Genomic DNA, 27,169 nt, shown 5'->3' with positions numbered 1-27,169 from the left:
ACACATACTGGTACACGAGTATTTCATTTGCTTGTGTATGGGGAAGTGTGTACCAGGGTTAATGTGCCTTTATAGGAACATGTGAATATCTGTGCTTCATGTGCATCTAACTGAGCTGCGTGTGTATACCAGTATGCCCGGGCTATGTGCAGCTTTGCATACCTAAATGTGTGTGAGCTGCGTGTATTTGGGTGTAATGTGCAGCTGTATGTGAGCATGAGTATGTGCGCACTGATGTTTGTGGGAGTATGCATGGCTGGACACGTGTGTATGTGTCAGTGGTTTTGATTTCTGCATGCTGGAGTGGGTGCATGAGGCTGTGCCTCAGTGGAGCCACATGGGAGCATGTGTGAGCGTGTGCACAAGCGCGTGCATAACCGTGTCTCGTTCCTGTGTGTTCACCTGTCGGTCTGAGTTTCCTCTACAGGAGTGTGCAGCAGGCATATTTAAGTGTGTGTGCTTCTATGCACACTTGTGAAAATGTCTATGGAGACCCATGTGAGGGTGTACAGGATAAGCATGCATTCTTATACAAGCGTGTCACAGAAAAAATGAGGCCTGGGCTCAACCCAGGTAAAAAGAGGTGACTCTTGCTACCCTTTCCCAGCCACTGAGCTGCTCCCCACTCTGTCCTTAGGGTAGAAGGTTGTGTCCCCATGTGCCCCAGGCCCAAGGTCCTGGATGAAGTCACGCAGAGATGTGTCTACTTGGAGGACTGTAAGTGGCCTGGGTTTCTCATCACTCCCTTGGATTTCCTGTAAATCCCCAGGTCCCCTTGACTAGACCCCCCAAGAGAACAGGGTCAGCATGGGGAGGGGAGGGCCTCCAGAATGAGAACCCTTTAGAGCAGGCAGGGCCTCACCCAGTCCATTTGCCCCAATTCAGAGAAATCATGAGGTCCATGGTGGGGAAGGGACCGGCTCAGGGTCACATGGTGAGAAGGCAGCGCAGTCAGACTTAGAGCTAAGGTCTCTTGGCTGTGGGCTCAGGGTTCACGGTCTGGGGCAGAGTCCAGACCTGCTGAATTCTCTGAAGTCCTCAAGTGCCGTGTGGCAGAGGCCACTGGGAGGCTCAGGCAGCTACCAGTTATCCAGGTTCAGTCCATGAGCCCCACATCACAACCTGCCCAGGCAAGCTGGGACAATCCCGAGACCCCCTGGAGCAGCAGTCACCCCGCACCCCCCACCTGAGCCCCTTCTCTCATCTGCCCCAGGTGTGCAGCCTGCCGTCTTGGTTCCCACAGAGGCCCTTGGCAATGAGACTCTGCCTCCCGGTCAAGAGCTGCCCATCCCCAGTGACAAGGAGCTGTGGCCTCCACAACACCCCGGGGCCCCCACCCACAGGCCAGCCCTCCCCACGGCCTTGAGCCCACCAGCGGCAGCCACTGCAGGGCCAGCGCGGTCCCCAGGCCCCGCCCGGCCCACTCCGCAGCAGCCACCGGGGCTCACTGCATCTAACCTTCCTGCTCACCCCACAGACTCGAGCCACCCAGCCACCCCCCGCCCCCCAGAGTCCTCATCTCTCCGCCTTTCACCGCAGACACCCACACCCGGCATGGGGTTGGGCACCACAGAAATGGCCAGAGTAACTGTGGCCCTTGCAGGGAGCCCCGAGACCACAGTCTCCTCCCGGTCGCCCCCTGCACCTCGCTTCCCACTCCTGACCAAAGCTGTAACCACCCCAGGCCATGGCTCTTGGTCTGTTAGGTCAACATCCCTACAGTCCTCCCCAAGCCTGGAGGTGCTGACAGGTCCCTCCTCCAGGCCTGTGGCTTCCCCAGGAGTGACCTCTGGGCCCCGCACCTCCTCTGCATTGCATGAGGATTTGCTGACACATGCGGTCACTAAGTTCACAAATAGGACAGAAATCCGCCAGCCCACCCTGACCCAGGGCACTGCAAGTCCCAGCAGGCCCCCTCTGGTGGCTAGAACCTCAGCACAACAGGCTCCCGCCAGTCCCCTTGCAACTGAGAGAGTGGAGATGGTGCCACCCACAGAGGAGGAGGAGCGCAGGCCTGGCCAACCCTCGGGTCTACCAGCAGTCCCACCCTCCAGCCCCATCCCCACCACCCTGCCGCGCCCACCCCAGCACACAGGGCCCACAGCCACAGGGCCCCCAGCCCTGCCCCCCGGGACCCTGGCCGCCGACAGGCTGCCCACAGGTGCTCGTGGGCCGGGTGCCACATCCTTCAGGGCTCCGGAATCAACTCAGCCATCCCAGCTCCTCTCTGGCCTGCCTCCTGACAGCAGCCTGCCCCTGGCCAAGGTGGGCACGTCTGCCCCAGTGGCCACACCTGGCCTCAAAGGCTCTGGCATCAGCCCTCCACTCCAGCAGGAGGCCACAGCGCTGGCCGTGACCACGCCTCGACCTGCTCAGACGCTCAGCCCAGCACTGCCCCACACCCCGGCTGGCCCGGCCGAGGCACACCTACACAGCCACACAGGCCTGCTCCTGGGAGCCACCTTGCCAACCTCTGGAGTTGTGGCCACGGCTGAAGGGGCGGCCTCCACCGTATCTCCTGTCCCACAGAAGAGCATAACGGAGAAGCTGGCCATCCTGTCCAAGCAGGTGTCTCTGTCCACCTCAGTATATGGCTCTGCCCTCCATGGGCCCACAGAACTTGCACCTGCAGTGGCCCACACCTTTGCCACCTTGGTGACTGAAGCCGAGGGCCCCCGGGCCACCACAGTGCCACCAGTGTCCACGTCCTATCCCCTGAGCCAGGTCTCTGCCAGGACCTTCTCCCGAGAGAGCTCGCTGATTCTGCTCCCTGAGCTGGCGGAGGCGCATGGAACCTTGGCAGGACCTCAGCCCCCAGTGGAGCCAGAGGGCAAGGCCACCACTGCGCCGTCAGGGCGCTCGGCCCCAGCCCAGAGCATCTCAGAGGGTCCCGCTGAGGAACTGGCAGCCCCCACGGAGGCCACGGAGGCCAACGCCACCTGTGTCGTGAGTGATGTGTCAGGGGCCGGCCACCCTTCCGCGGGCCCTCCCTCCTCCCTCTCCACTGTCTCCTAACCAGCTGCCAGGCTGCAAGATGCATTTCAGTTGCTGTCCTCCTGCACCAAGCTCCTGGTGCCTGAAAAATTCTCCAGTTTCCTCTGGGTCCTGACGCCATAGCAGGGTCCCCACCCTGTCCCATCTGGGCCCGGAGGCTGATTGGATGACTTGGTGTGACGTCTAGGGTGTGACAACATGGGTGTGCATGCTTGCATCTGTGTACCTGCATGAGACTGTGTATGCACCAGTGTGTGTTCACATGTGCGAGATGTGGTGTGCTTGTAAGTGTGAAACGTGTCGTGAGACAGTGTGATGCATTTGTGAGTGGGGCGTATGCTTGGGCTTCGATGAGCAGGAGCTAGTGTGTTTGCACATCTGTATCACCGGAGCACCCGGCACAGGCCATATTGCTATGCAGAGTTCTCAGAAAATTGGCCACCTGAGCCCCAGTGTTTCCACTGGGCACAGTCCCAGGCCCCGGACAGCCTGTTGAATGGGAGGAGGGTGAGGACACCATTGCTTAGGTTTCACCTATGCCAGAACCTGCATTGGGAAGCTCTGGTGCCTTCCTGGCTTGGGGGATGGGGCGGGGGCGTGAGTGGCTAGAGCTTCGGGGGAGCCCACACTCTGTCCTCTGCCCTGTGCCCCAGCCAATTGCTGAGCAGGACTGCGTCCGCCACATCTGCTTGGACGGCCAGCTGGTACGCGTGAACCAGTCCCAGCACTGCCCTCAGGGCGCCGCCCCGCCTCGCTGTGGGGTCCTGGGCCTCCCAGTGCGGGTGGGCGGGGACCGCTGCTGCCCCATCTGGGAGTGTGCCTGTGAGTCCTGCCCCCGTCCGCGTCCCCCTCCCCCAGCGTGACCTCCGCCCCAGTGGTCCAGCCTCAGGGTAACCCTGGCCTGAAAGACCCCTCCTGAGGGACCTCTGGTCTCTGTGCGACCCCTGATCCGAGTGACTCACAGACACCCAGGCTTCTGAATTATCCAGGAAAGGGCCGGTGCTGCCCCCCTGCCTCTGTGGCCTCAGCATTTGAGGCATCTGTGTGTTTTCATCCCGCCACCCTCCTCCCCAGGTCGATGCTCAGTCTTCCCTGATTTGAGCTTCGTGACCTTCGATGGGAGCCACGTAGCCCTGTTCAAGGAGGCCATCTCCATCCTCAGCCAGAGCCCGGACGAGGTGGTCACCGTCCACGTCCTCGACTGCAAGAGCGCCAACCTGGTACCCGCCCTTTCCCCTCCTGCCGGGGCCTGGGGGCTTGGCTAGGTTTGGCGGTGAGGTCGGGCAGGGAGTTGGTTTTTAAGGGGTGCCAGAGGCGAGGACAGGTGTCCTCTCAGCAGCTCCCTCTGCCCACCAGGGGCTCCTGGAATGGATGCAGCCTCCAGCCCCAGGCCTGGTCACAGCTCCCTGAGCTGCTGGGGAAAGGATTAAGTGGAGTGCGCCGCCTCCCGGGCCTTCCTGGGCTCTGCCATTCCCAGCTTGTCCCGGCTTCTAGACCAGTGGGGGTGCATCTAAGTGCAGAGGAGCCGAGGTCGTGGCCTGTGGTCAAGGGGTGGCAGCTGTGGTGGGTCACCTACTAGGATGCCTCCATGAGCCAGGTGGAAGGAGGCAGCTTTACTGGGCTTGAGTGAGGTCCGACGGAACCAGGAACGTTCCACAGGATTCTGGGCCTCAGATGCACAGCCAGGATGGGTGCTCCTGGCCCAGCGGGGAGGAGGAGAATGGGTTCACCGTTTCTGGTGGGACTACAACTTGATGAGGCTGACCTCTCTTTGCAGGGCCACCTCAACTGGCCCCCATTCTGTCTGGTGATGCTGAATGTGACTCACCTGGCCCATCAGGTCACCGTTGACCGCTTCAACCGGAAGGTGCGTGCATCAAAGAGCTGGCCCTCCTGGGCAGGCAGTGGTCAACAGTGTGACAAGGCTTGAGGGGATGGGGCTGAGGCTTATACATGGTTAGAGGTCTCTTGAAGAAAAATTATGCAAAATTAAGTGTGCTTAGACGTGATTTGAAGTAGAAGTGAATATGTATTTAGAATGCTTGTGGCCACTAATGTCAGGAGAGGAAGTGTACCAGGAGGTATAGTGTGACAGAGGGGAAGCTGGCAAAAGACAGTGGTCTTAAATGATTGTAGTTAAAATATTTCACTTTTGCAATTGTTACCAAAACGTATGACCATGTGAACACATTGCTAGGACTCTTTCCAGGAAGGGAACTGCAAGTGAGGAGTCCTGAAATTTAAGCTCTCTGGTGAAATGTCTGTGCAAATATTTTGCACATTTTAAAAATTATGTTATTTGTTTTATTACTACTGAGTTTTGAGAATTCCTTGTATAATTTGGATACATGTCCTTTATAGGTAAGATAATATAAATATTATCTCCCAGTCTGTGGTATATTTTCTCACTTAAGAATATCTTTCTAAAAGAAGTTATTAATTTTGATGGAGTCCAATTAATCTTTTTTTTTCCTTTTATGGATCATGATTTTGGTATTTTAGCTTCGAAACTTTTGCCTAACCCAAGGTCACAAGAATTTTCTCTTATTTTTCTTCTAGAAGTTTTATAGTTTTAGGTATTACCATTATGTGTATGATAAATTATAAGTTAATTTTTGTAAATAGTCTGCGGTTTGAGTTGAGTTCATTTTTTGCATATGAATATCTAATTGTTCCAATATCATTTGTTGAGAAGAACCTCCTGTCTCCTTGAATTTTCTTTGCACCTTAGTCAAAAATCAATTGACAATTGTTTGGGTTTCTTCCTGGATTTTTTTTTTGTTTCATTAATTTATATTTCTTCCTTTCACCAATGCCATACTATGTTGATTACTGTTACTTTTTGTTAATCATAAAATCAGATAATATTAATCCTCCACCTTTCTCCCTTTAAAAATTGCTTTGGCTATTCTAATTTCCTTTATTTTCCACATAAATTTAGAATCAGGTTATTGAGTTCTATGAAACGTCTTGCTTCAATTTTTATTGAACTGCATTGAATCTATAGATCATTTTGGGGAAAACTGAAATCTTAATGTTAGCAAGTCTTCCAGTCCATGAACATGGTACAGTTCTCCTGAAGTTTTCTTGTGGGGAGGTTTTAAAATACACATTCAATTTCTTTAACAGATATAAGGCTATTCTGGTTACCCATTCCTTCTTTGTTAAGCTTGAATAGTTTGCACTATTCACAGAATTTGTCCATTTCATCCAAATTATCTAATTTATAGGCATAAAGTTGTTAATCATATATCCTTATAATCATTTTAATGTCTGTAAGATCTGTTGTTATTTCCTCTATCTTTTTCCTGTTATTAGTAATTTGCATCTTCTCTCTTTTCTCTGGCCAATCTCACTAGAGACTTTTCAAATCTATTGTTTTTCTTGAAAAACTGGGTATTGGTTTTCTTTATTATTTTTTTCTGTCTAATTGATTTCTGCTCTTTATTATTTTCTTTCTTCTGTTTACTTTGGATTTCATGCACTTGTATTTTTCCAATTTATTAAAGTGGAAGCTGAGGTCATGGACTTGAGACATTTCTTCTTTCTCTGTTATAGACATTAGTGCTATACAGTTTTCCCTTTAGGTACTCCTATAACTTCATTGTACACATTTTTAAATGATGTATTTTCATTTTCAATCAGTTCAAAATACTTTTAAATTCCCCTTTTGATTTTCATTTGGCCCATGGGTTATTTATAAGTGTTTTTATTTAGCCTCAATACATTTGGTGATTTTCCAAATATCTTTATGTTATTGATTTCTAATTTAATTACATTGTGATCAGAGAATATACTTTATCTGACTTGAATCCCTTTACATATAATGAGAATTTGTGAATTTACAGAACAATCATGCATAAAATAGAGGATTCCCATACACCACTCAACCACTAACACCTTGCCTTTGGATGGAACATTTGTTACGTTTGTTACGATTATGATAGCACAGTATTATAATTGTACTATTAAGTAAATTCCATAAAAATTAATTAATTAATTAAAATAAGACTTGTTTTATGTTCTAGAATATGCTGCATCTTGTGTTCTTTTGTTTGGTGAAATGTTCTATGACTCGTTTACATGTTGTAAATCATGTCATTTACATGTTGTTCAATTCTTCTAAATTCTTCCTTTCTGACTACTTGTTCTAGTGATTGTTTGGGGAGGGGATGTTGAAATCTCTGACTATAATTGTGAATTGTTCTATTTTACCTTTGAATCCTATCAATTTTTTATTCCTGTATTTTGAAACTCTGTTATTAGGTATAAAAGCATTTAGGATTGTTATGTGCTCTTGATGAGTTAACCCCCTTATCGTTATGAAAGTACCCTGTTATCCTAGTGATTCTTTGTTTTTGCTCTGAATTCTACTCTGTTATATATTAGCTTCTGTTTACTGTTAATATGTTTTGAGCTTTTCCCATCCTTTCATTTTAACCTATTTGTGTCTTTTTATTTTTGTAGGTAGTGAATAGTAGGGTCTTCTGTTTTTATACAATCTGACCATCTCTGCCTTTTAATTGGTGATGTTCAGGCACTTAATTTGATCATCAATATGGTTAGATTTATGTATACCGTGTTGCTGATGTTTTTTTATTGGTCCTGTATATTCTTTGTTCCCTTTTTGCTCTCTTTCTGCCCTTTGGATTATTTTTAATGATTTCATTTCATCTCTTATATTGGAGAGTCACATATAGTGTAATAATCTTATAACAATATACTTCCATTTCCCCTCTCTTATCCTTTGTGCTATTGTCATATTTTACTTTACATTTGTTATAAACTTCACAGTACATTGCTATTATTTTTCCATTAGGCAGTCTATTATCTTCTAAAGTTGTTTTAAAAGTAAGAAAATGTTCTTTTATATTTACACATATCTTCACTATTTCATGTATTCATTACCCTCTTTGTGTCAATCTGGATTTCCATGAGATATCATCTTTCTTCTGCCTGAAGAACTTCCTTTAATATTTTTATACTGATATATTCTTTCAGCTTTTGTATTTCTGAAAAAGTCTTGATCTTACCCTCATTTTTAAAATATTTTCACTGCATATAGAATTATAGGTTGACATCATTGGTTCTTTCAGTACTTTAAAGATGTTGCTCCACTGTCTCTTGACTCATTTCTGACAAGAAGTCTGCTATCATTCTTTTCTTTGTTTCTCTGTATATAATGTGTCTTTTTCCTTCTGGCTGCTTTTATTATTTTCTATCACTGTCTTTAAGCAATCTATGACTGCCTTGGTGAAATGTATGTGTTTTGGTGCATTCATTTCTCCAATTGCATGTATATCAGGCTGTTTGAATTGTCCCATATATTGCTTATGCTCTGTTCACCTTTTACTTTTTTTCAGTCTTTTTCTTTCTTTGTTTCATTTTGGATGCTATCTATTGCTCTATCTTTACATTTATTAATCTTTTCATCTACATTGCCTAATTATCTGTTTATCCTGTCCAGTGTATTTTTCATCCCAGACGTTGTATTTTTCATCCCTAAAAGTTTGAGTGTTGTTTTATATCTTCCATATTTCACTTTAATATTCTATGGTTATAATACTTGTTTTCATGTCCTTGTGTACTAATTCTATCATATGTGTCAACTCTGGGTTGGATCTGATCAACTTTTCTCCTCATTATGAGTTGTATTTTCTTGTTTCTTTGCATGCCTGGTAATTTTTTTATTGGATTCCTGACATGTGAGTTTTGCCTTGTTGGATGCCCAATATTCTTTTACTTTATTTTTTAAAATTTTCTTGAACTTTGTGACAGGTAACTTACTTGGAAACAGTTTGATTCTTTTGAGGCTTGCTTTTAAGCTTTGTTGGGCAGAACCAGAGCAACCTTTATTCTAGGTGTGACTTTTCCTCACTACCGAGCAATAGGCTTCTGCATATTTCACTCTACACCCTATGATTGTGAGGCTTTTCCACTCTAGCTGGTGGTAGCTCCAACTATTTTTCCAGCCCAGTGTGAGTTCTGAGGATTTTTCTGCTTGCTTCTTTCAAGTGGTTCTTTCCCTGGCCTCAGGTAGTTTTCTGACATCCATACACTGATCAGTATTCACTTGAAAACTCAGGGCAGGGTCAGAGGGAACTCTCTGCAGCTCTTCGGGGCTCTCTCTCTCTTTCTCTCTCCCTTGTGTAGCTCTCTTCTCTTTGGTACTCCGACCTGCAAACTCCAGCCATTTCACTTCTGTGAACTTCTGCTCTGTCGAGTAAGCTCGGGGAGACCAGCAGGCTCTCTCTGGGTTCCTTCTCCCTGCACCATAGCCTGGGACCTCAGGCAAGAACCTAGGTAAATTATAAGGCTCACCTTATCTGTTTCTCTCTGCTCTCGGAGCACACTCCTATTTTGCCTGCTGTCAACATCTTAAAAACTGTTGTTTCATTTTTTTTTTTTTTGGTCAGGATTTTTAGTTGTTTAAGCAGGAAGGTAAATCCAGGCCCTGTTACTCCATCTTGGTCAGAAATGGTCTAAATTACTCTGGAAAGTTTGTTCCTTGTCCTTACTTGGACGTTCCTGAACACAGGTGAGGATCTTCAGGCTTCAGATGTTGAGTCTCCACCCAGAACTAGGAAAGGGTTTGAGGATCATGAATCCCAACCACCTGTCTGTACAATTTGGAAAGTTCAGGCTATGAGAGAGCCAGGGACTTTCCCAAGGTCACAAAGCTGTCTGACTTCTAGGCTAGGCCTCTCTCTACTCCAACACAGTCGTTCATGAACTGAATAATTTGCAAAGTGATTAATAAAAGGTATTGATTTGTGCAGGGGAAGGGTGTAAAATCTCTGTGAATATTTTTAAAATCCTAATCTTTTCACCTCACATTTTTACAGAGTAAAATAATGACAATAATAATAAATAATAATAATCCATGATCAATTTAACTTATAAATATGTACTGAAAGTTAAAACTTTGAATTTAAAGTATTTCTGAGACTTGGGCTTCATTGCGTTTTTAGCAAACATTGATTGAGCCACCAGTTTGTGTCACTTCCAGAGGTAGGTACTGGGGATTCAAAGATGAATCACACATCAATTCTGTCCTTAAGAAACTCGCATTTCATTAGGGACCCCAGTGAGAAAACATTTAGATTCTGTCTTAATGGGCAGCACAGAAATGGGTAGACCCTAGAGGGGGGTGCCCAATCCCAGACTGGGGATTTAGGGAAGATCTGGAGGAAATGATCTGTGCAGAATCAGGAAAGAAAAATCAGAAGGGTTTAGGAGTTGTGTTCACTTGGGCATTGACATGCGTCCTACCTCCTGCTGTTGTTTTCTTGATTCCTTGGTTTTTTGCTCATAAGAATATTTTCAGAATTCTCTCATGTCACCTTCGACTGTGTCTTGGCTCCATGTGCCTGAAACAGAGCTTGGCACAGACTGGGTGCTTAATAAATGCTTGTCAAATGGACAGATGGAAGGACAGGCTATGCTCACACTGGTACGACCTCTCTCTGTAGGTGACTGTGGACTCGCAGCCTGTGTGGCCTCCCGTGAGCAGGTATGGGTTCAGAATTGAGGACACTGGCCACATGTATGTGATCCGGACACCCTCGCACATCCAGATCCAGTGGCTCCACAGCTCAGGACTCATGATTCTGGAAGCCAGCAAAGCCAGCAAGGCCCAAGGCCGTGGCCTGTGTGGTAAGGTGGGACCCAGACGAGGGTGGGGGCATGTTTCCCAGGTCCACTCTGCCCTGAGATACATGTTCCCCTGGACTGGGGAAGGCTGCGCCAGGATGCCAGGCCAGAGGGTGGGACTAGCAGGACCGCCAGGGCAGGGAGGCCTAACATCTTGTGTTCTGGGGCTGGAGCTGCCAGCAGGGACATGGTGCAGGGCTCTGACCTCATTCAGTTGTCACCTCAGCCGAAATTGTCTGTCAGCTCCCCCGACAGCCTCCTAATGCCAGATAATCCTCCTCGCCTGCATGCGCCTGGGCACTTCACAAAGCAGCTCCACACTTCCATCTCACTTAGTCCAGATCATCCACACAACAGCCGTGAGAGGTGGGCATTAGTGTCCCCAGTGAACTGAAGAAGAAAGGGGGCTCAGAGTGGTTAAGTGGCTTCCCTAAGTCACAGGCCAGCTGCCACAGCACGTAGGACAGGTGCTCTTCAGACTGAAGTGTGATTACAGAGAGCATGCCCAAGGGGCGGGATGTATTTCCACAGGAGAAGTCTGGGGTGTGGGCCGCTGCTCCTTCCCAGGGCGTCAGCACACAGGCTGCCCTCGAGATCTTCAGGACCAGCAGTCATGATTGCAATGGCGGGTGACAGAGGAACACGTCTACACGCCACATGTACACGCAGGTCCTCCATCTGTAAATCTGCATCTATGTGTGCATACACGCTCACACCCCTGCACTCAAAATACCCTCTGCACATGCACTAACACGTGAGTGTGCTCCCTGCTCATTCTTTCATTTGTGCAACACATATTTACTCTGTCACTAGGAATGGAACTGCAAGCAAAACAGCATCCCTGTTTGATGGAGCTTTGTTGTTACAAAATCACCTCCCCTTACACACACACACACACCACTGATTGCCATCCTTTTCTCACCGTTTCTTCCTTCCACTCTAGGACATCTTTGTGATATCCCTCAGTGACTTACGGCCAAGACCAAAAAAGCATGTCCACTGGGGCTGTTAATGAAATATGAGGGTTTCTTACTAAATCATGCTTTATGTTCACGGAATTGGTGACTGGAGGTGCCAGACCAGAAGCCAACTAATTTGTATCTCTCTTTTATCTAAAATAATACTATCCTGGACTCCTTGCTAGGCACCTTGGAGAATTTTGAAATAAATGAGAACCAGTACCAGTCCTTGCAGTCAGAGAGCTAAAATCTTTTGTGAGTGACAGAGCTGCACACCAATAGCTGTCATAGGGAATTGAAAAGGGTAGGAGAGTCAGTGGATGAGGGTATCTAAGGAGACTTGAAGGAAGGGCTTCTGAGAAAGCATCTCAGGCAGAGAGAACAGCAGAAGCAAAGTCCTGGGTTGGAAGTGTGCTTCTGGAGGTGGTGAGGTAAGAGATGAAGCTGGAAGGGCAGCTAAGGCCATGCAAGCTGCTGCAACAAGTTAACCTAACACAATAGTTTATTTCTTGCTCACTTTAAGTCCAGAATGGTTGGTGATGATTCAGAGACCCAGACTCCTTCCATCTGTGGCTCTGCCATTTTCAACATGTGGCTTCCAACTCCACAGAAGGGAAAAGAATGTGGAGGATCATGCATGGGAGGTTTTATGGACCAGGCCTGGAAGTGACGCCCATCACCTTTGCTCACTTGCCATTGGCTGGGACTCAGTCGCATGGTCTCCCCCAGCCCCGAGGCAGGCTGGGAAGTGTACTGTAGCTGACTTCCCAGGAAGAGGAGGAAATAGGAGTGGTGATTAGCTGGCAGTCTCTGCAAAGCAGATTTTTTGGGGGGTAACTTTTTATTTTGATATAAAATCATATACCTTTTATCTAGATTTACCAATTATTTACACTCTGCTCCATTTGCTTCTTTCTCCGTGTGCGTGTGTGTGTTGTGTTGATATATATATAGATAGATAGATAGATGTATATATATATATATGCACTTTTTTCTGAACTATTTGAGACTAAGTTCAAGGCATTGCATCCTTTTTCCCTTAAATGATTTGGAGTGTGTCCTAAGAACAAAGATGTTTTATTACACAGCAGGTTTCCTAGCTTCCTGTGTCTCATTTCTCTCGTCTATGAAATGGGGATAATAGTTATACTAACCTCAAAGAGTTGTGGGGAATACAGAAATGAGAGCTCAGGGCTCAGGAGTGGTGGTGACTTGGGCTTCGGGGATAATTTTCCCCTTTTAGGTATCTGTGATGGGGACGCAGCCAACGACCTGACCCTGAAGGATGGCTCTGTGGTGGGTGGGGCTGAGGACCCCGCTCCCTTTCTGGACAGCTGGCAGGTGCCCAGCTCCCTGACCTCGGTGGGCCAGACCCGTTTCCGCCCGGACAGCTGCGCCACGGGTGACTGCTCGCCCTGCCTCCGCATGGTGTCCAATCGCACTTTCAGCGCATGCCACCGCTTCGTATGTGCCAAACGAGGGCATGGGGCCCTCCCGGGTTGGGGATAGCAGGGCCTGGCTGCAGAGGGGCCAGTGACCAGGGCAGGGTGGCGGCGTTGAACTCAGGACCTGGCTGGGAGCCTGCATTGTTCGCCCTGGGCAGGTCTATAGGAGCTGGGGGGTAGGGGCTCAGAGCAGGCGCAGCAGCACTGCCTGATGCCTGTACCCAGGTCTCCCCACAATCATTCTGTGAGCTGTGGATCCGGGACACCAAGTACGTGCAGCAGCCCTGTGTGGCACTGACCGTGTACGTGGCTATGTGCCACAAGTTCCACGTGTGCATCGAGTGGCGGCGCTCCGACTACTGCCGTGAGTGTGTGGGGGCCTGGGGTCTCCTCCATTGCTTCTCTTCTCCCACTCTCGGGGAAAGTGGAAAGAGGCTAACAGCCTGAGTTCAAGTCTAGGGTTTTCCAAATGAGTTTATACAAATATTTCTATAACTATTTTATACATAAATTTATCAATGTATTAAATTTATTTTATTATTTGTCTTGACAGACTAAATCTGGGTCATTCATTCCTTTCTTTCTTTAATTTCTCTGGGTCTCTGCCTCGACAGTGAAGTGTGGGGAGTAACAGTAGCTCCTCCTAGGGCTTCTCTGAGGATGGTATGAGGCAGTGTGTGCGGATGCCTGACCCATGCCTGTCACGGGGCTACCGCGCAGTAAATGCTGGTCGCCTTCTTTCAGTGTTTGCTCATCCTTCTCTTCTCTTGGCCTGTGCCCTCCTTCCTTGAGGAGGGAAGTGAGATCCGCCCCCACCCCGGCACTGGGTGTGCATTTGTGGGGTAGGCGGAGGTGGAGAGGCTTGAGAAGTTTGGTTTATAAATGTGAACACATTTGGAAAGGCTGGAGACAGGAAGACACACCTGTACCAGAACAGAGAGAAGACGTGAAGAGTAGTGTTTTGGGTTCTTTTTTTAGACTGGATCTTAACTCATTGGTGGGTCACGAAATCAATGTTGGGGGTCACTTTAAAAAGTGCAGCAGAAGAGAATAGAAAAATACTAGTGTGGAACAGTCAAGAACACTTGAAAACCATTGATCTAGAGCAGAGGTTGGCAAACTTTTTCTTCCAAGGACCAGATAGTAAGTATTTGAAGCTTCTTGGGCCCCATGTTCTCTGTGACAGCTACTCAACTCTGCCATTGTGGTGTGAAAGCAGCCACAGACAATACAGAAATGAAAAGGCATGACTGTGTTCCAACAAAAGTTTATTTACAAACACAGGCAGCAGCCTGGACTGGACTTGTGGGCTTTGCTTTGCAACCCCCGAGCTAGAGGAAGGAGGCGATAACGCTAAACCCTTGATTTAGCTGCGTCTGCTCTGAGGCACCAACGGTCCTCCGTGGCCCCTGCGCGCCCTGGCTCTGAGCTCGCCTGGCGTCCCCTGTGCCTCCGCAGCCTTTCTGTGCGCCAGCGACTCCACATACCAGGCCTGCGTGGCCGCCTGCAGACCCCCTGAGACGTGCCAGGATGGGATGCTGGGCCCGCTGGACCCCGAGCAGTGCCAGGTGCTCGGTGAGGGCTGCGTCTGCGCCGAGGGCACCATCTTGCACCGGCGCCACTCGGCGCTCTGCGTCCCTGAGGAGAAGTGCGGTAGGTCCCTCTGCAGCTGGCACCACCCCGGGCCCTCCTGTGCCCTTCCTGCTGCCTCGGGCTTGCTCCGGGGAGGGTGTAGCCTGGGAGGGGCTGGTCTCCCCCCTCCCTCAGCCCCTGCCCCGCCTCGCCCCGTCCCCCGCAGCCTGCACCGACAGCACGGGGGCACCGCGGGCGCTGGGGGAGACTTGGAACAGCTCCCTCAGCGGCTGCTGCCAGCACCAGTGCCAAGCTCCGGACACCGTCGTTCCTGTGGGCCTGGACTGCCCAGGGCCCCGTCCCGAGACCTGCCCACGCTTTGGAGAGGTGGCCCTGCTCGTGCCCACTGAGGATCCCTGCTGCCTGGGGACTGTTTGCGGTGAGTCCCCGTCCCTCCCTGGAGCTCCGTGTGAGATGGGATTAAAGGTCCCAGCCCCACTCGCTGACCCGAGTGGATGGGACGGGGCTAGTAGGGGTGAGAAGGGGAAGGCGGGGTTCAAGGCGCGGACTCTGGAGCCCGGCAGCTGGGGTCGGCTCTGCATCACCTTGTAACCATGTGCCACGTGATCTCACATCTTCTCCACCTAAGCGGATTCTCCTGTAAGAGGAGGATAATAACAGCACCCGCCTTTTGGGCTGTGGTGAGAATTACATAAATTAATACCGATTTAGAACAGCACCTGGCACACGGCATGTCTCAGTGAACGCAAGCCCTTAGTGCTCTTCTGTCCCTCTTGGGGAGTATGGGTCCCAGGGGCCGGGAGGACAAAGGGACCAGGTGTCCAGGGTCAGTGCTGGCCTCCAGGTGACAGGCCCCGTGGCCCCTGGGCCAGTGTGTAACCAGACTCTGTGTGAGGGCCTTGCCCCCACCTGCCGCCCAGGACACCGGCTCCTCACCCACTTCCAGGAGGACTCCTGCTGCCCCAGCTACAGCTGTGGTGAGATGCCGGGGGAAGGGGGTGTGATGCCGCCTGGGACGGGGCAGGGTGCCCTGCGCCCATGTCACCCAGCGTAGGGTGTGGGGGGACCACTCTGGGAGCCCTGGGCCCAGGGAAGGAGAGTCAGCTTCGGGGACTGGGTCTGCTGGAGCTGAGGGCAGAGCCAGGGCGAGGGCAGGTGTGGCCTGGCAGCTCCCAGCCCCTGAGGGCTGTCTTTTCCCCAGAGTGTGACCCGGACCTGTGTGAGGTGGAGCTGGCCCCCAGCTGCCGCCAGGACCAGATCCTGATTGCGGGCCGCCTGGGGGACTCGTGCTGCACCTCCTACTTCTGCGGTGGGTGGACGCGGCCATCAGACGTCAGCCAGCCCCTGGCGTGCCTGCCCTGCAGCATGCGCATAGATCGCGGCCACCCCGTCCTCAGCCCTGCTCCTCGGGCAGCCGGGAGGGAGGGCGGGGTCTGTCCAGAAAGACAGAGGTAGAAAGAGTAGAGGAGGAAGAGGAGGGAAACCAATCCCCTTCAGCCCCTAGATTACTGAGCTTGAAAAGACTGATGCTTGTTCAGCGTGAGACTTCTGAGTGGACATGAGGGGGGCCTTACAGATTCTAAGTCCAGGACAGGCCACATAAGACCATGAGATCCTCCTAACTTGGCTCCTGTCACACGCAGGTCTGTTGAGGTCCCCACCCCCCGCCCAGCAGCCTGCTCTGTGCCAAGCCCCCCATGATGGGGATTGCTTGTGACAGCAGCGGCCTCTCTTCCCCTGCCCCCCAGCCTGTGGCGATTGTCCAGATTCGATCCCCGAGTGCCAGGAAGGGGAGGCACTCACTGTGGACAGGAACAGCACGGAGCGGTGCTGCCCTCTCTACCAGTGTGGTGAGTCAAGGCCGGCACTGGTGGGCACGGGCCCCTGTGCAAAGCCCTCGCCCGCAACACCCATGGGGAGTGACACGGAGCCCCTGGGGAGTGAGCTCCGAAACCATGGTGAAGAGCCCCACGCACAGCGCAGGCCAGGCGAGGGAGTCAGGCAGGGAGGGTCCAGCGCATGCCATTCCCTGCACTGGGGCTTCACAGAGAGGTTCCCTGTCCCCTCCACGGGGTTCCCCAGGGCCAACGCGGTGCCCTCAAGTCGAAATGCTTTGGCCAGACAGGATGTGAGCCTCAGGGCACATCCCATCAGGACACACACTCTGGTGAGCCGCTACAAGCGGATGTAAGAGTTGGCCTGGATTAGGGCATGAGTCTGAGCCTCCACTTGCCTGTACCTTTCCCCCTTTTCCACTAAAAAATAACACATTCCTTGGGCACTATATAAATGTCCAGCTTGCCCTCCACCATCCACCTATTTTTTTTGAAACACCGATTGATAATCCTTGCTTGTGCCAATAATCTTATTAATAAACCACTCCTAGTCTCCAAGGACCTTGCCATCAGTGCTGACCCTTGCGCCTTCCCTCCCCACCAAAAAATTGTGCCGGGAGCTTCCTCATCCTTTACCTTGGTCACTCAGTGCGTGTGAATGGCTGAGGAATCCTAAACTGAGGGAGGCCTGGTGAAGGCCAGGAAAAAGGCAGCCTGAGCCCAGAGCGCCACTCCAGCTCCGGGCCAGCCCCAGCCGGAGGCGGTCTCCAGGGGTGTGAGAGGCTGTGCTCTCCCGTGGAGGGCAACATTCCCACTGCGGAGCTGGCCCTGCGCACTGGCTCCCGGCGGGCCACCCCCGCCCCTCAGGGTGGCCCAGAATCCAAGGGCGGGAGGCCCAGGTGAATGAGCTTAAGGTGCTGACCTCGTCGTGTTGTCACATGTCGACTGCCCCCGGGAGCAGAACTCAGGCCTCCTGAGGTAGTTGTGTGGGGGGCGAAGAGACTCCAGCCCCAGGGAGGGCCTGCGGGCACGGGGCACCTCAGGAGGGGCTGGTGCTGCATTCTGGGCTGATGCGCTCCCTGCCTCTCCTCCCTCGCACCCCCAGTGTGTGAGAGCTTCCGCTGCCCCCAGGTGCAGTGTGGCGCGGGCACCACGCTGGTGGAGGTGTGGAGCCCAGACCGGTGCTGCCCCTACAAGTCTTGCGGTAAGGCCTGGACAGGGACCCCCAACCGCAAGGCTGGAGCCTCAGGCTGGGGGCGGGTGCTGGGGAGGAAGTTGGGCCCCGCCTCGTCAAATTTGCTCAGATCCAACCCCCTCCAGCATCACCAAAGGGAAGGGACCAAATCCACCTTCTCCCACCTGCATCTGCTCTCTGAGCACTGAGCATTCCTACATTTTTTTTTTCCTTCCAAGGATAGAAGAAAAAATTCCTTGTTCGACAAAGGTTTTCCGTATTATAAAGTCTTTATAGCAATAGCCTGATAATAAGAGTAATTTTTGCTAAAGTTTGCTGCAAATTCTTTTGGGTAGCAGGTGGGAGTGATCAATGAAATGAAAAATAATAAAGGTTTTCACTATTCAATGATCAATAATGAAAACCTGTCAGTTGTATATAAAAAATGTTATTCACAAAAGAGGTGAGAAACTCTATTTTGCATTTGGGCATTTTGCTTTTTGCTTGTCTTTTTCCATCCCTCACATGTAAACTCCATGAGGGCAGGAGTCTTAGTCTGTATTATTCATTGCTGTGTCCCCAAAGCACCGAAGAAAGCTCGGCCTAGAGTAGATGCTAAAACACTTTGTGGCATGAATGAGTGGCTCAAGAATGTTTCACAGTCACTTCTACCTTGAGCTCTTCGCTCTTGAAGCTAGAACTGGTATATACCCTATCTGGTGCCTCAGGAATCAGCTTGCTCACAGGCTAGAACTTGAACTGCTCTCGATTAAAGGCTTGGAATTGCAAAGCTGAGCTTGCTGGAACATGTGTTTGGGAAATGCAGATGGTCTGAAGTTCTGCCCTGGCCATGTATCTTCCTGGAGAAGCCCCATTTCTTCTCTAGAATGATCCTGGAGGAGGGAGAGGGATGGACTCTGGATGACCAGAGCAGCCCTCTGACTGGCCTGCCTGTTTGTCCTGACCCCACATCTGGGTGGCGAGCACGGTATTTAGGACCCATCACCCCACCCACTCCGCCAGAGGGCCCGTAGCTCCCACTTGGGCAAGGAGGGAGGCTGAGATTTTGGCTTCTTCCCCCTGCCCCCACCCCAGGCTGGGGCTGGATCTGCATCAGAGAAGGGGCTGCACCTGCAGCGACAGGTCTGGGAAGCCCAGGGGACCTCCACCTGGACATCTCTGGTGAGATGGGTCCTGGCCCCTCCTGTTTTTCAGAGTGTAACTGCGACACGATCCCGGTGCCCCAGTGCCATCTGGTATGGAGACCCTGCTCCTCCCCTCCCTTTGCAGTCGGACCGCTCCCTGCCTTTGCCTGCCTGTCCCCTCCCCCAGAGATGCTATTCCCTTAATCTAGTACAAAGAGCCCCAGATTGCAATTCAGAATTCTTGTCTAAAGCTCTGCCACTGACTCTCTGGACACAATACCTTCATCTGTAAAGTGGCGTGGTCATGCTTCCGAGTTCTGGGAGGATTAAGTACAGGGATGATGGCGACAGTAGCCTTTAAGATGGCAGTGACGATGTGAGGACGATGGTGGTGGTGACGACGGGGATGGTGAGTGTGACGGTGAGGATGGTGGTGGTGGTGGTGGCAGCGTGGTCACGACGACGGTGATGTAATGACGATGGTGGCGTTGATAACAGTGATATGTGACGATGGTGAGGATGACAAGCATAATGGTGCCTAATGTTTGTTGAGAGCCACCTCTGTGTCCTGAGCTATTTGACACCTCCTATGTGTATTATCACATTAGTTCTCACAACTCCGTGAGGCTGATGCTATGATACTCGCAATTACAAACAAGGAAACTAAGATTAAGTTAGTGAAGCTAGTAAATCACAGAGCCAAGTTTTGAACCCAAGAAATCTGACTCCAGAGACCACGACCTTAACTCAACTTGTCCAGCCACTGAGGGAAAAGTGAAACTGCTTTAAGAAATGTAAAGTTGTGCTTGCATCGCCTTCTGGATTATACCTCCCCCCTTATACACACGGCACATTTCCTCTCATTTCGTCCCCTGCCCTATCTGTCCTCTTCTCCAAGCGAGCACTGGGTGGCCGTCAAGAAGTGTCCCTTGCTGCTGTGGCCAATGGGATAATGTGGCCAATGTGGCTCAGGATAAGAGGGGTGCCTGACCCTGGGGGAGGACACTGGGGAGCATTCCTTAGCAGCGAGGCTTGGGAGCCACTCAGGCATTTTCTAGATTGTCTTCTCCCTCGGTGGGGGGTGACTGAGCTTCCAAGGTGCCAAAACCCCCAGGCCTGCCATCCCCCTCCCCACCTGCTGCATGGAGTCAACTGACATAGAAGGGCCCCAGGGAGCAGACTGTTCCTGAGGGTGGGCCGGGGCCTCCCCACCCATTGGTGCTGACCACCTCCCCCCACCCAGTGGGAGAAGTCGCAGCTGGACCAGGAGTTCATGCGCAGTGTGGAGAACGTGTGTGGCTGTGCCAAGTACGAGTGTGGTGAGTGGGTGCCAGGGTGGGGCCAGCCAGGCCGGGGGTGGGTGGTGCAAGTGCCTGGGCTCTCGGTGACAGTTGCCACCCTGCTCCCCCATCCAGTAAAGGCCCCCGTGTGTCTGAGCCGCGAGCTGGGCGTGATGCAGCCGGGCCAGACGGTGGTGGAGCTCTCGGCAGATGGCGTGTGCCACACCTCTCGCTGCACGGACCTGCTCGACCCCCTGACCAACTTCTACCGCATCAACACCACCTCCGTGCTGTGTGACGTCCGCTGCGAGGCGGTAGGTGCTGGCGGGATGCGGGGAAGGTGTGGCTCGGGCAGTCTGGCCGGGCAAGCCCTGGGTCACCCAGGACACAGCTGGGGACCCACTCTCCTTGCCCAAGCTCCCCAGACGAGTCTCGAGGTGGGCCTCAGACGGAGCCCGGAGCCCTCTGTGGAAGGTGCAGGGGGCGGGCCTGGGCAGGGAGGGGCCAGGAGAGGACCAGCAAGAGTAAAGGGACAGGCCTGCCAGGGATGGATATTTGACAGAGAGAAAAGCACATTTATGAAGTGCCTACTGCATGCCTGGCACACTCCCTATCCTTTCAGTTTGTGTGTTTGTGCCACTGCTACTCTTTGAACCTGGTACCTAGGAGAATCCCTGGCTTATAGTAGGAGCTCAATAAATATTAGTCAAGTGAAAGAATTAGTGGGGTTGGGATTAAGGCCATTTTGCAGATGAGGAACTGAGGCTTAGGGAGGTCCAGTCATTGGCAAAAAGTCTCAGAAACTGGAACTCAAGGTATTTCTGGAACCAGAGCTGGCACCCATGATCATGAGAAATGCTGCCTCTCAGAGGGTGGAAAAGCCCCTCACCCGGGGGGCTGGTCTAGGACCTGTGGGGAGGCTGACGGTGGCTATCGGGTGACCTGGGTGGGAAAGAAGAAGCCTGGGAGTTCCCTTTCCTGCAAGGGACCCTTGTCTGGGCTCTGAGACAAGCAGACAGTGGGCGGGCAGGAGGGGAGGGGCCAGGTGGGCACGTGGCTGGTGGCCCCTCACCCCACCTCCTCCCACAGAACCAGGAGTACGCGCCCCCGAGGGACCTGGCGGCCTGCTGCGGCTCTTGCAGGAACGTGTCCTGCCTCTTCACTTTCCCCAACGGCACCACCTTTCTGTTCTTGGTAAGCAGCCCCTAACCCTCCGCCTGGGAAGCTGTCCCGAAGGGGACTCTGAGGCCCCAGCGAATAAGGCACACCTACGACCAGCACCCTCTCTGGCTCCCAGGCCAGGGCTGGGTGCACGCAGGGCCCTGGGCAGCGCCGGGCCCTGGCTGCACCCTGCTTGGAGCTGTGCCCCGTCAGCATCCCCCAGGCCTTCCATCTGGCCAGCAGTCCCCATCACCCGCTCCTCTGCCCCCCAGCCCGGGGCGTCCTGGATCTCAGAGTGTGCCCGCCACCACTGCAGCAGTACTCCCCTGGGCGCCGTGCTGGTCCGCTCGCCCATCAGCTGCCCACCACTCAACGAGACCGAGTGTGCCAAGGTCAGCGCCCACCTCCTTGCCAGGCCTGGTCTTGGGCCAGGAGCATCGGCTTTCTTCCAGGGGGGTGGGTGTGCCTGGAGCCTGTGCCCCCAGCCTCACCCCAAAGCCACACCTATCTCTGCATTTTGCTCTGATCATAGCACATCCCACAGCCTCCACATCACATGACGACACACAGGTGCACACAAAAGTCTATGCACACTCGTAATACACCAACACAGGAAGCCAGCCCCATTCACACACCACACACTCCACAGGAACGTTCGCACACCCCACGTGTCACACACCAGCACTCTTGACAGGCACACTCTTGCACACATGTGCCCCATGCAGACATCACAGTACAGCCCAGTGATGGGTTATCTGAGGGCAGCTCTAGCATGGACAGTCATCAGGATGGCACAGGCCAAGGAAAAGGGCTTGGGGTTGTTGGCAAATTATTAGAGATCCTGAGGTTAATATTGGCCATTCAAAGATTTCTGATTCTTCTCTAGAAAAAATTAAACGCACACACACCCAATCATACTCACACATACGACCCCAGATGCGGTATAGGCTCTCACGCTATGTGCAAAATCAGACAAGTGTAGCTCAAGTGGTTGAGCACCTGCTTCCCATTTACGAGGTCCCGGGTTTGATCTTCAGGACCTCCTAAAAACAAAGAAACGAACAAAAAACCCAGCTCTCCTTGGGGAGCGGGTGTAGCTCAGTGGTTGAGCACCTGCTTCCCATGTATGAGGTCCCGGGCTAAATCCCTGGTACCTCGGGAAAAAAAATCAGACATGCATACTCAGACATGCTTATGCACACATCTATTTGCAAAGAACCCCATCACACCCAGTGTTTTGTTTTTCTTTTTTATCTGTTTCACAGTAGAGAAGGGCTGTAAGGGATAATTGTCCCCATTTTAGAGATGGAAAAACTAAGCCCAGAGGAAAGGGGCGACTTATCCAGAGTGGAGATAGAGCCTGGGCTGCAGACCCTCTCCCTGGCGGGTTTAGCCCTGCACCTTTCTCCTTTCTGACCCTCTGTGCATGGAAAGCCTAAGGGCGGTGGGGAGAGGGGAGCTGCCACAGAGGAGGAGGCGGCCCTCACCACATTAGCCAGCCTCCAGCTTCACTGGAGACCGGGAGCCGCCGTGGAGCCAGTGGTGCTGTTCATCTCCTTCTGCGGGGGGCTGGGGGGCAGCAGGGCCTGAGCTTCTGCCCGGGGCATCCTTGGGGGAGAAGAGTCAGGACTCGTGGCCTGCTTTTGCCTGTTTGCTGGGATCTTGGCGCCTGGCCCGGGCGTGAGGTCTCCCCCTCACCTCCCTCCTTCCCTTCCAGGTCGGGGGCTTGGTGGTGCCTTCCTTGGAAGGGTGCTGTCGGACATGTGAGTGGGCATGTTTGAAGCGGAGAGCTGAGGGGCTCCGGGGGGGAGGGGGGACAGGTGTCCTGTTGGGGTTCAGAGGGCAGGTTCTCTCTGGGGGCTCTTCGGGGTGAGTAGACAAAGGACTAAGCCCAGCCATGAGGCTCATGACACTGGTCCAGACACACAGGTGGGCAGAGGCCGTGCTCGTATCCCTGACCCAACACCAGCCTCTGCATCTTGTTGGACACGGGGGACATTGGGGTGGAGGTCGGTAGCTTGCCAGCCACTCGGCCTCCTGCCCTGCCAAGACCCCCAGCCCAGATGCCCCGTGTGAATTCCTTCTTGCAGCCCAGGGTCCTGGCCTTGGAGGTGCCTCCCGGGTGGGAGCCAGGCCCAGGGGTCCCTGATGGCTGAGGGGGCGCTGCATGTCTGTCCTGACACCCAGGGCCTGCAGCTCCCAGCACACACACACGCAGCTTAGGATCTGCGCCCACGTGCCTCCTCCTGGGTCCCCTGGGCCCCTTCCTAGGAGGGCTGTAGAGTTTTATGTCCCTGACACACACTCCAAGAAAGGCGGGCTTGGTGCCACATTGGCTGATCTTGACCCCCAACTTTGTGCGCCCCAAGTAGCCCATGTGCTTCCGTGTGACCTGCGGCCCATGTCCCCTCTCCCCCGGTGCCCGGGGACCCTGTTTCCCGTGGTCCCCATTGGCCCCGCCTCTCCTCCACGGGTTAGTGTCCACTGCCACCCAGGTACTCCTCTCGGAAGCCCGTGGGAATGGCGGCACGAGCCTCGCGCTCTTGACTTCGGTGTCCCCTCTGTGAGGTGGCCCTGAGCTCTGGGGCCGGGAGGGGTGGGGGTGGCCCTGCTCCCTGCCTCCGGCGGAGGCCATTCAGCCAACAGCGCATGCTGGGTAGCGAGCTGCGACCCTGGCTTGCAGGTGGGTGCTTCAGCGGTGCCCGCTCGCCCGGCGCCCACCTGCTGGCCCCTGTGCTGCCTCCGCTTTGCTCCTGCTGGTCCCTCAGCCCACCTCGGCGCAGGGCCCAGGCGGGCCATGGCCAGGGCAGCCCTTGGTTCTCCTGCCTCCTGGGGGCGGAGAGGGAGGGCGCGCTGGACTTAGCTCTGGCCGGGAACCTCCAGTCAGTGGGGTGGTGAGGCCCGGAGGCCCCGGAGAGGATCCCACACCACTGCCAGCAGGGACCCTGGGGTGACAGGGCAAGTCCATGCATTCAGCTACTATTTACGGAGCCCCGGTATATGCCAGGCAGTCACCAACAAGGCAGACAGATATCCCTGTCCTCGGGGGCCTTACAGGTTAGGGGGAGAGACAGTAAAAGTAAAATACATTATGGGATGGGTGCTGTGGGTTTTATGGGGCCTGGAGGCTATATAATTTGGGGGGCTCATTACGAAAAAGAACATAAAATTACAAATCCATATTTAGGCATAAAAGTGAATGTTTCTTTAGAATGAGAAAAGAGCTCACAACTTGTGGCAGGCTCCTAAAGCCTAAGCTTCTGCAGTGTAATCTAAACCTCCCTGGTAGAATGGCGAGTGAGCCTGGGTGAAAGTAAGGCCAGGGAGGGCGGGGGGAGGCTGGGTGGAGGGCGAGCTGCAGTCTCAGGAAGGAGCATCAGGGAAGGCCTCGCTGGGGAGACGTTTGAGCAGATTGCTGAAGGAGGCGTGCGCCGCCTCCCTGGCTGTCTGTGGGGGGTGCTGTCTGGGCAGAGGAGGCTGCACGTTTGCCAATCGCCGCCTCTGTAACAGCCCTGAGAGGGCCCGAATCCTGGCCCTGATGACAGAAACGGAGACCCAGAGAGCCTGCGCTTTGCAAGCCTGGGACCGGGGGCTGGGCTTTCCTTCCCTCAGGAAACTGCAGAATTCTACCTCAGGGTAGGGAAGCTGAGGCTCGGAGAGGACTGAGGACACGTCCAGCATCACCAAGGGATTAGGGGCGGGTTTCGGGCCCAGGCTGGGGAGCAGCTGCCCCGTCCCCAAGGCCTCCCCGTCCCAGGCACAGCTGGCCCTGCCGCCCGCCGAGCATCTTCCTCCGCCTCACCTGCTTCCGGTGCTGTCTTCACCTGCCCACCTCCACCTCCTTCCAGAGCATGTGGGTTAAAAGGCTTCCCTCTGATGAGGCACTGAGGCCCGGGCACTAGCGAGGGCGGGGCCCCTCCAGCAGGACACTAACTGCCCCCAGCTGGCCCGTCCTGCCTCCCTGGGGAGCCCGCGTCGGCCGCGGCCGCCTCACTCACCCTGTCCCTCCAGGTAAGGAGGATGGGCGCTCCTGCAAGAAGGTGACCATCCGCATGACCATCCGCAAGAACGACTGCAGGAGCAACACCCCAGTGCGTGGCATCTGCGTCACAGAGCGGGGAGGGGCGGCCGAAGGGGCAGGGGGAGGGGGCTTTGGGGGGCAGGGCTCACCCAGGGGCCTCACTGGCCTGCCCGTCTCCAGGTGAACCTAGTGTCCTGCGATGGGAAGTGCCCGTCCGCCAGCATCTACAACTACAACATCAACACCTACGCCCGCTTCTGCAAGTGCTGCCGGGAGGTGGGCCTGCAGCGGCGCTCCGTGCAGCTCTTCTGTGCCACCAACGCCACCTGGGTGCTCTATACGGTGCAAGAGCCCACCGACTGTGCCTGTCAGTGGTCCTGAGGCCTGGGGCGGGGGCTGGCTGGAGCCCCTCTTGCATCCAGCGCATCCACACATGCGTGGATGTGTGTGCATGTGTGTGTGTGTGTGCGTGTGTGTGCAGGGGCTAGGGGCATAGAGAGGTGGAGAACTGGTTGTGCCAAGCATGGACTATGGGCAGAGATCCACGGAGAGCCACACCTGCCATCCTGGCTCTCCCTCCCCACACATGGGGAAGTGCCACAGCCAAGGGCTTGGAGAACTCAGCTCTGTCCCTGGCTGGAGGTCGGGGGTGGGCCCTAGATCCAGGGACAGCAGGCCTTGCTCAACTGTGACTCTGGTGGCAGTGGTTTGGTGGAGGGTATGAAGACGTTCCTGAGAAGGTGGGGCCAGAGCTGGGTCAAGACCATACGGGGGGTTAGTGTGCAGAGGCACAGCCAGCGTAACAGGAAAGGAGGGCTGTCAGGGCCAAGCTCAGGCCTGTGGATAGATGCCCAGACGACTTCCAAAGAGCAAGGGGGGTCCTCAGGTCCAGGTCATCTCACCAGGGTCTGTGAAGCCGGGCGGGAGTCCGCTGGCCTCCATACACAGACTGAGGAATGACTCGGGGACCTTGGAGTCCTCTGTGGCCTTCAGAGGGACGCTCTGCTATTCTGTTATTGACATTGTACTTCAGGAAGGGCTTGCAAGGAGCAGACCCATGTCCTGGCCTTCATATACCCCCACCCCAAGAAGCAGGCCTTTCTAGCAGGTGGGCTGGTTCTTGGGAGAAGTGGGGCCTGACTTCCTTAGCAAGGTCCCAGCACAGTTGACCTGGGGTGACAGCAGACAAACCCACCCTTCCAAAGGCCCCCGGTTGTTTATTGGGAACTTTCACCTTCAAGTGCAGCTCCTGGCTTTGCAATATGCCTTTGCCCCAAGGCCACAGCAAAGCTGGTCACTGGAGGGTTTAGTGGCACAGCCAATTTCAGGCTCTCTTCTCCATGGGAAAGCAACTGTCAGTGGAAAGTGTGTGTGCAGCCCCAGAGGTTCTGGGCATCCATCAGAGCCTTGATTCTGAACCAAGGGGTCCTCCCTAAAACCAGGAGCAGAGACCCCCTCCACACTCACTCTGCAGGTGCCCCACCCCCACTCCATGCCACTTTGTGCTGCCAGGTCCCGAGTACACGAGCATGACGTTGTCAGACCCTTGCACTGCCCTGTCTGTTGGAGATGTGTGTCTGCCCTAGCACCCCTTGTGGTTAGGGGGCTGTACCAGGATATTCCACCAGCTGTTTCTGCAGCCTCTTTGTTCCTGTCTGTTTATGTGTCCAATAAACCACAGGAAGACATCAGGCCTCTTAGCATCTCAGGGGGTGTCAGGTTTGCTTTGAATATGAAGGAGTGTCAGTGTGCAAAGAAGACCCTATTTTATGGGCCTGAGGGTCAGCCCAACTTCTCCTGCACCACCGTGCCTAGCCCAGTGCCCCATTCAGAGCAGGCCCCCATGAATATCTGCTGATTGGAATTGAGTGACTAGAAGACTGGCTTCTGGGGAAGGGTGGGGAGAAAG

At 53.4% G+C, this 27,169-nt stretch overlaps 1 protein-coding gene across 1 annotated transcript in view; it reads left to right on the top strand.

The window, feature by feature from the left end:
- The window catches only part of OTOG (otogelin), an 86,269-nt gene extending 59,321 nt beyond the window's left edge, over positions 1 to 26,948 (top strand). Inside the window, exons 35-56 of the mRNA XM_023586684.2 lie at positions 638 to 717; positions 1,214 to 2,946; positions 3,648 to 3,816; positions 4,069 to 4,214; positions 4,772 to 4,861; positions 10,467 to 10,650; positions 12,850 to 13,070; positions 13,277 to 13,415; positions 14,510 to 14,704; positions 14,850 to 15,062; positions 15,517 to 15,621; positions 15,846 to 15,953; positions 16,393 to 16,494; positions 17,585 to 17,683; positions 18,869 to 18,909; positions 20,042 to 20,117; positions 20,214 to 20,392; positions 21,168 to 21,272; positions 21,512 to 21,631; positions 22,957 to 23,002; positions 25,251 to 25,330; positions 25,441 to 26,948. Of these exons, the coding sequence (XP_023442452.2) occupies positions 638 to 717; positions 1,214 to 2,946; positions 3,648 to 3,816; positions 4,069 to 4,214; positions 4,772 to 4,861; positions 10,467 to 10,650; positions 12,850 to 13,070; positions 13,277 to 13,415; positions 14,510 to 14,704; positions 14,850 to 15,062; positions 15,517 to 15,621; positions 15,846 to 15,953; positions 16,393 to 16,494; positions 17,585 to 17,683; positions 18,869 to 18,909; positions 20,042 to 20,117; positions 20,214 to 20,392; positions 21,168 to 21,272; positions 21,512 to 21,631; positions 22,957 to 23,002; positions 25,251 to 25,330; positions 25,441 to 25,641 (4,432 nt within the window). The 3' untranslated portion in view covers positions 25,642 to 26,948. The remainder of the gene's footprint in view (positions 1 to 637; positions 718 to 1,213; positions 2,947 to 3,647; positions 3,817 to 4,068; positions 4,215 to 4,771; positions 4,862 to 10,466; positions 10,651 to 12,849; positions 13,071 to 13,276; positions 13,416 to 14,509; positions 14,705 to 14,849; positions 15,063 to 15,516; positions 15,622 to 15,845; positions 15,954 to 16,392; positions 16,495 to 17,584; positions 17,684 to 18,868; positions 18,910 to 20,041; positions 20,118 to 20,213; positions 20,393 to 21,167; positions 21,273 to 21,511; positions 21,632 to 22,956; positions 23,003 to 25,250; positions 25,331 to 25,440) is intronic.
- Positions 26,949 to 27,169: the final 221 nt, after the last annotated feature.

This window comes from Dasypus novemcinctus, chromosome 10 (assembly GCF_030445035.2).
Source record: "Dasypus novemcinctus isolate mDasNov1 chromosome 10, mDasNov1.1.hap2, whole genome shotgun sequence".
NCBI lineage: Eukaryota > Metazoa > Chordata > Mammalia > Cingulata > Dasypodidae > Dasypus > Dasypus novemcinctus.
This window is presented reverse-complemented; position numbering and strand designations above follow the sequence as displayed.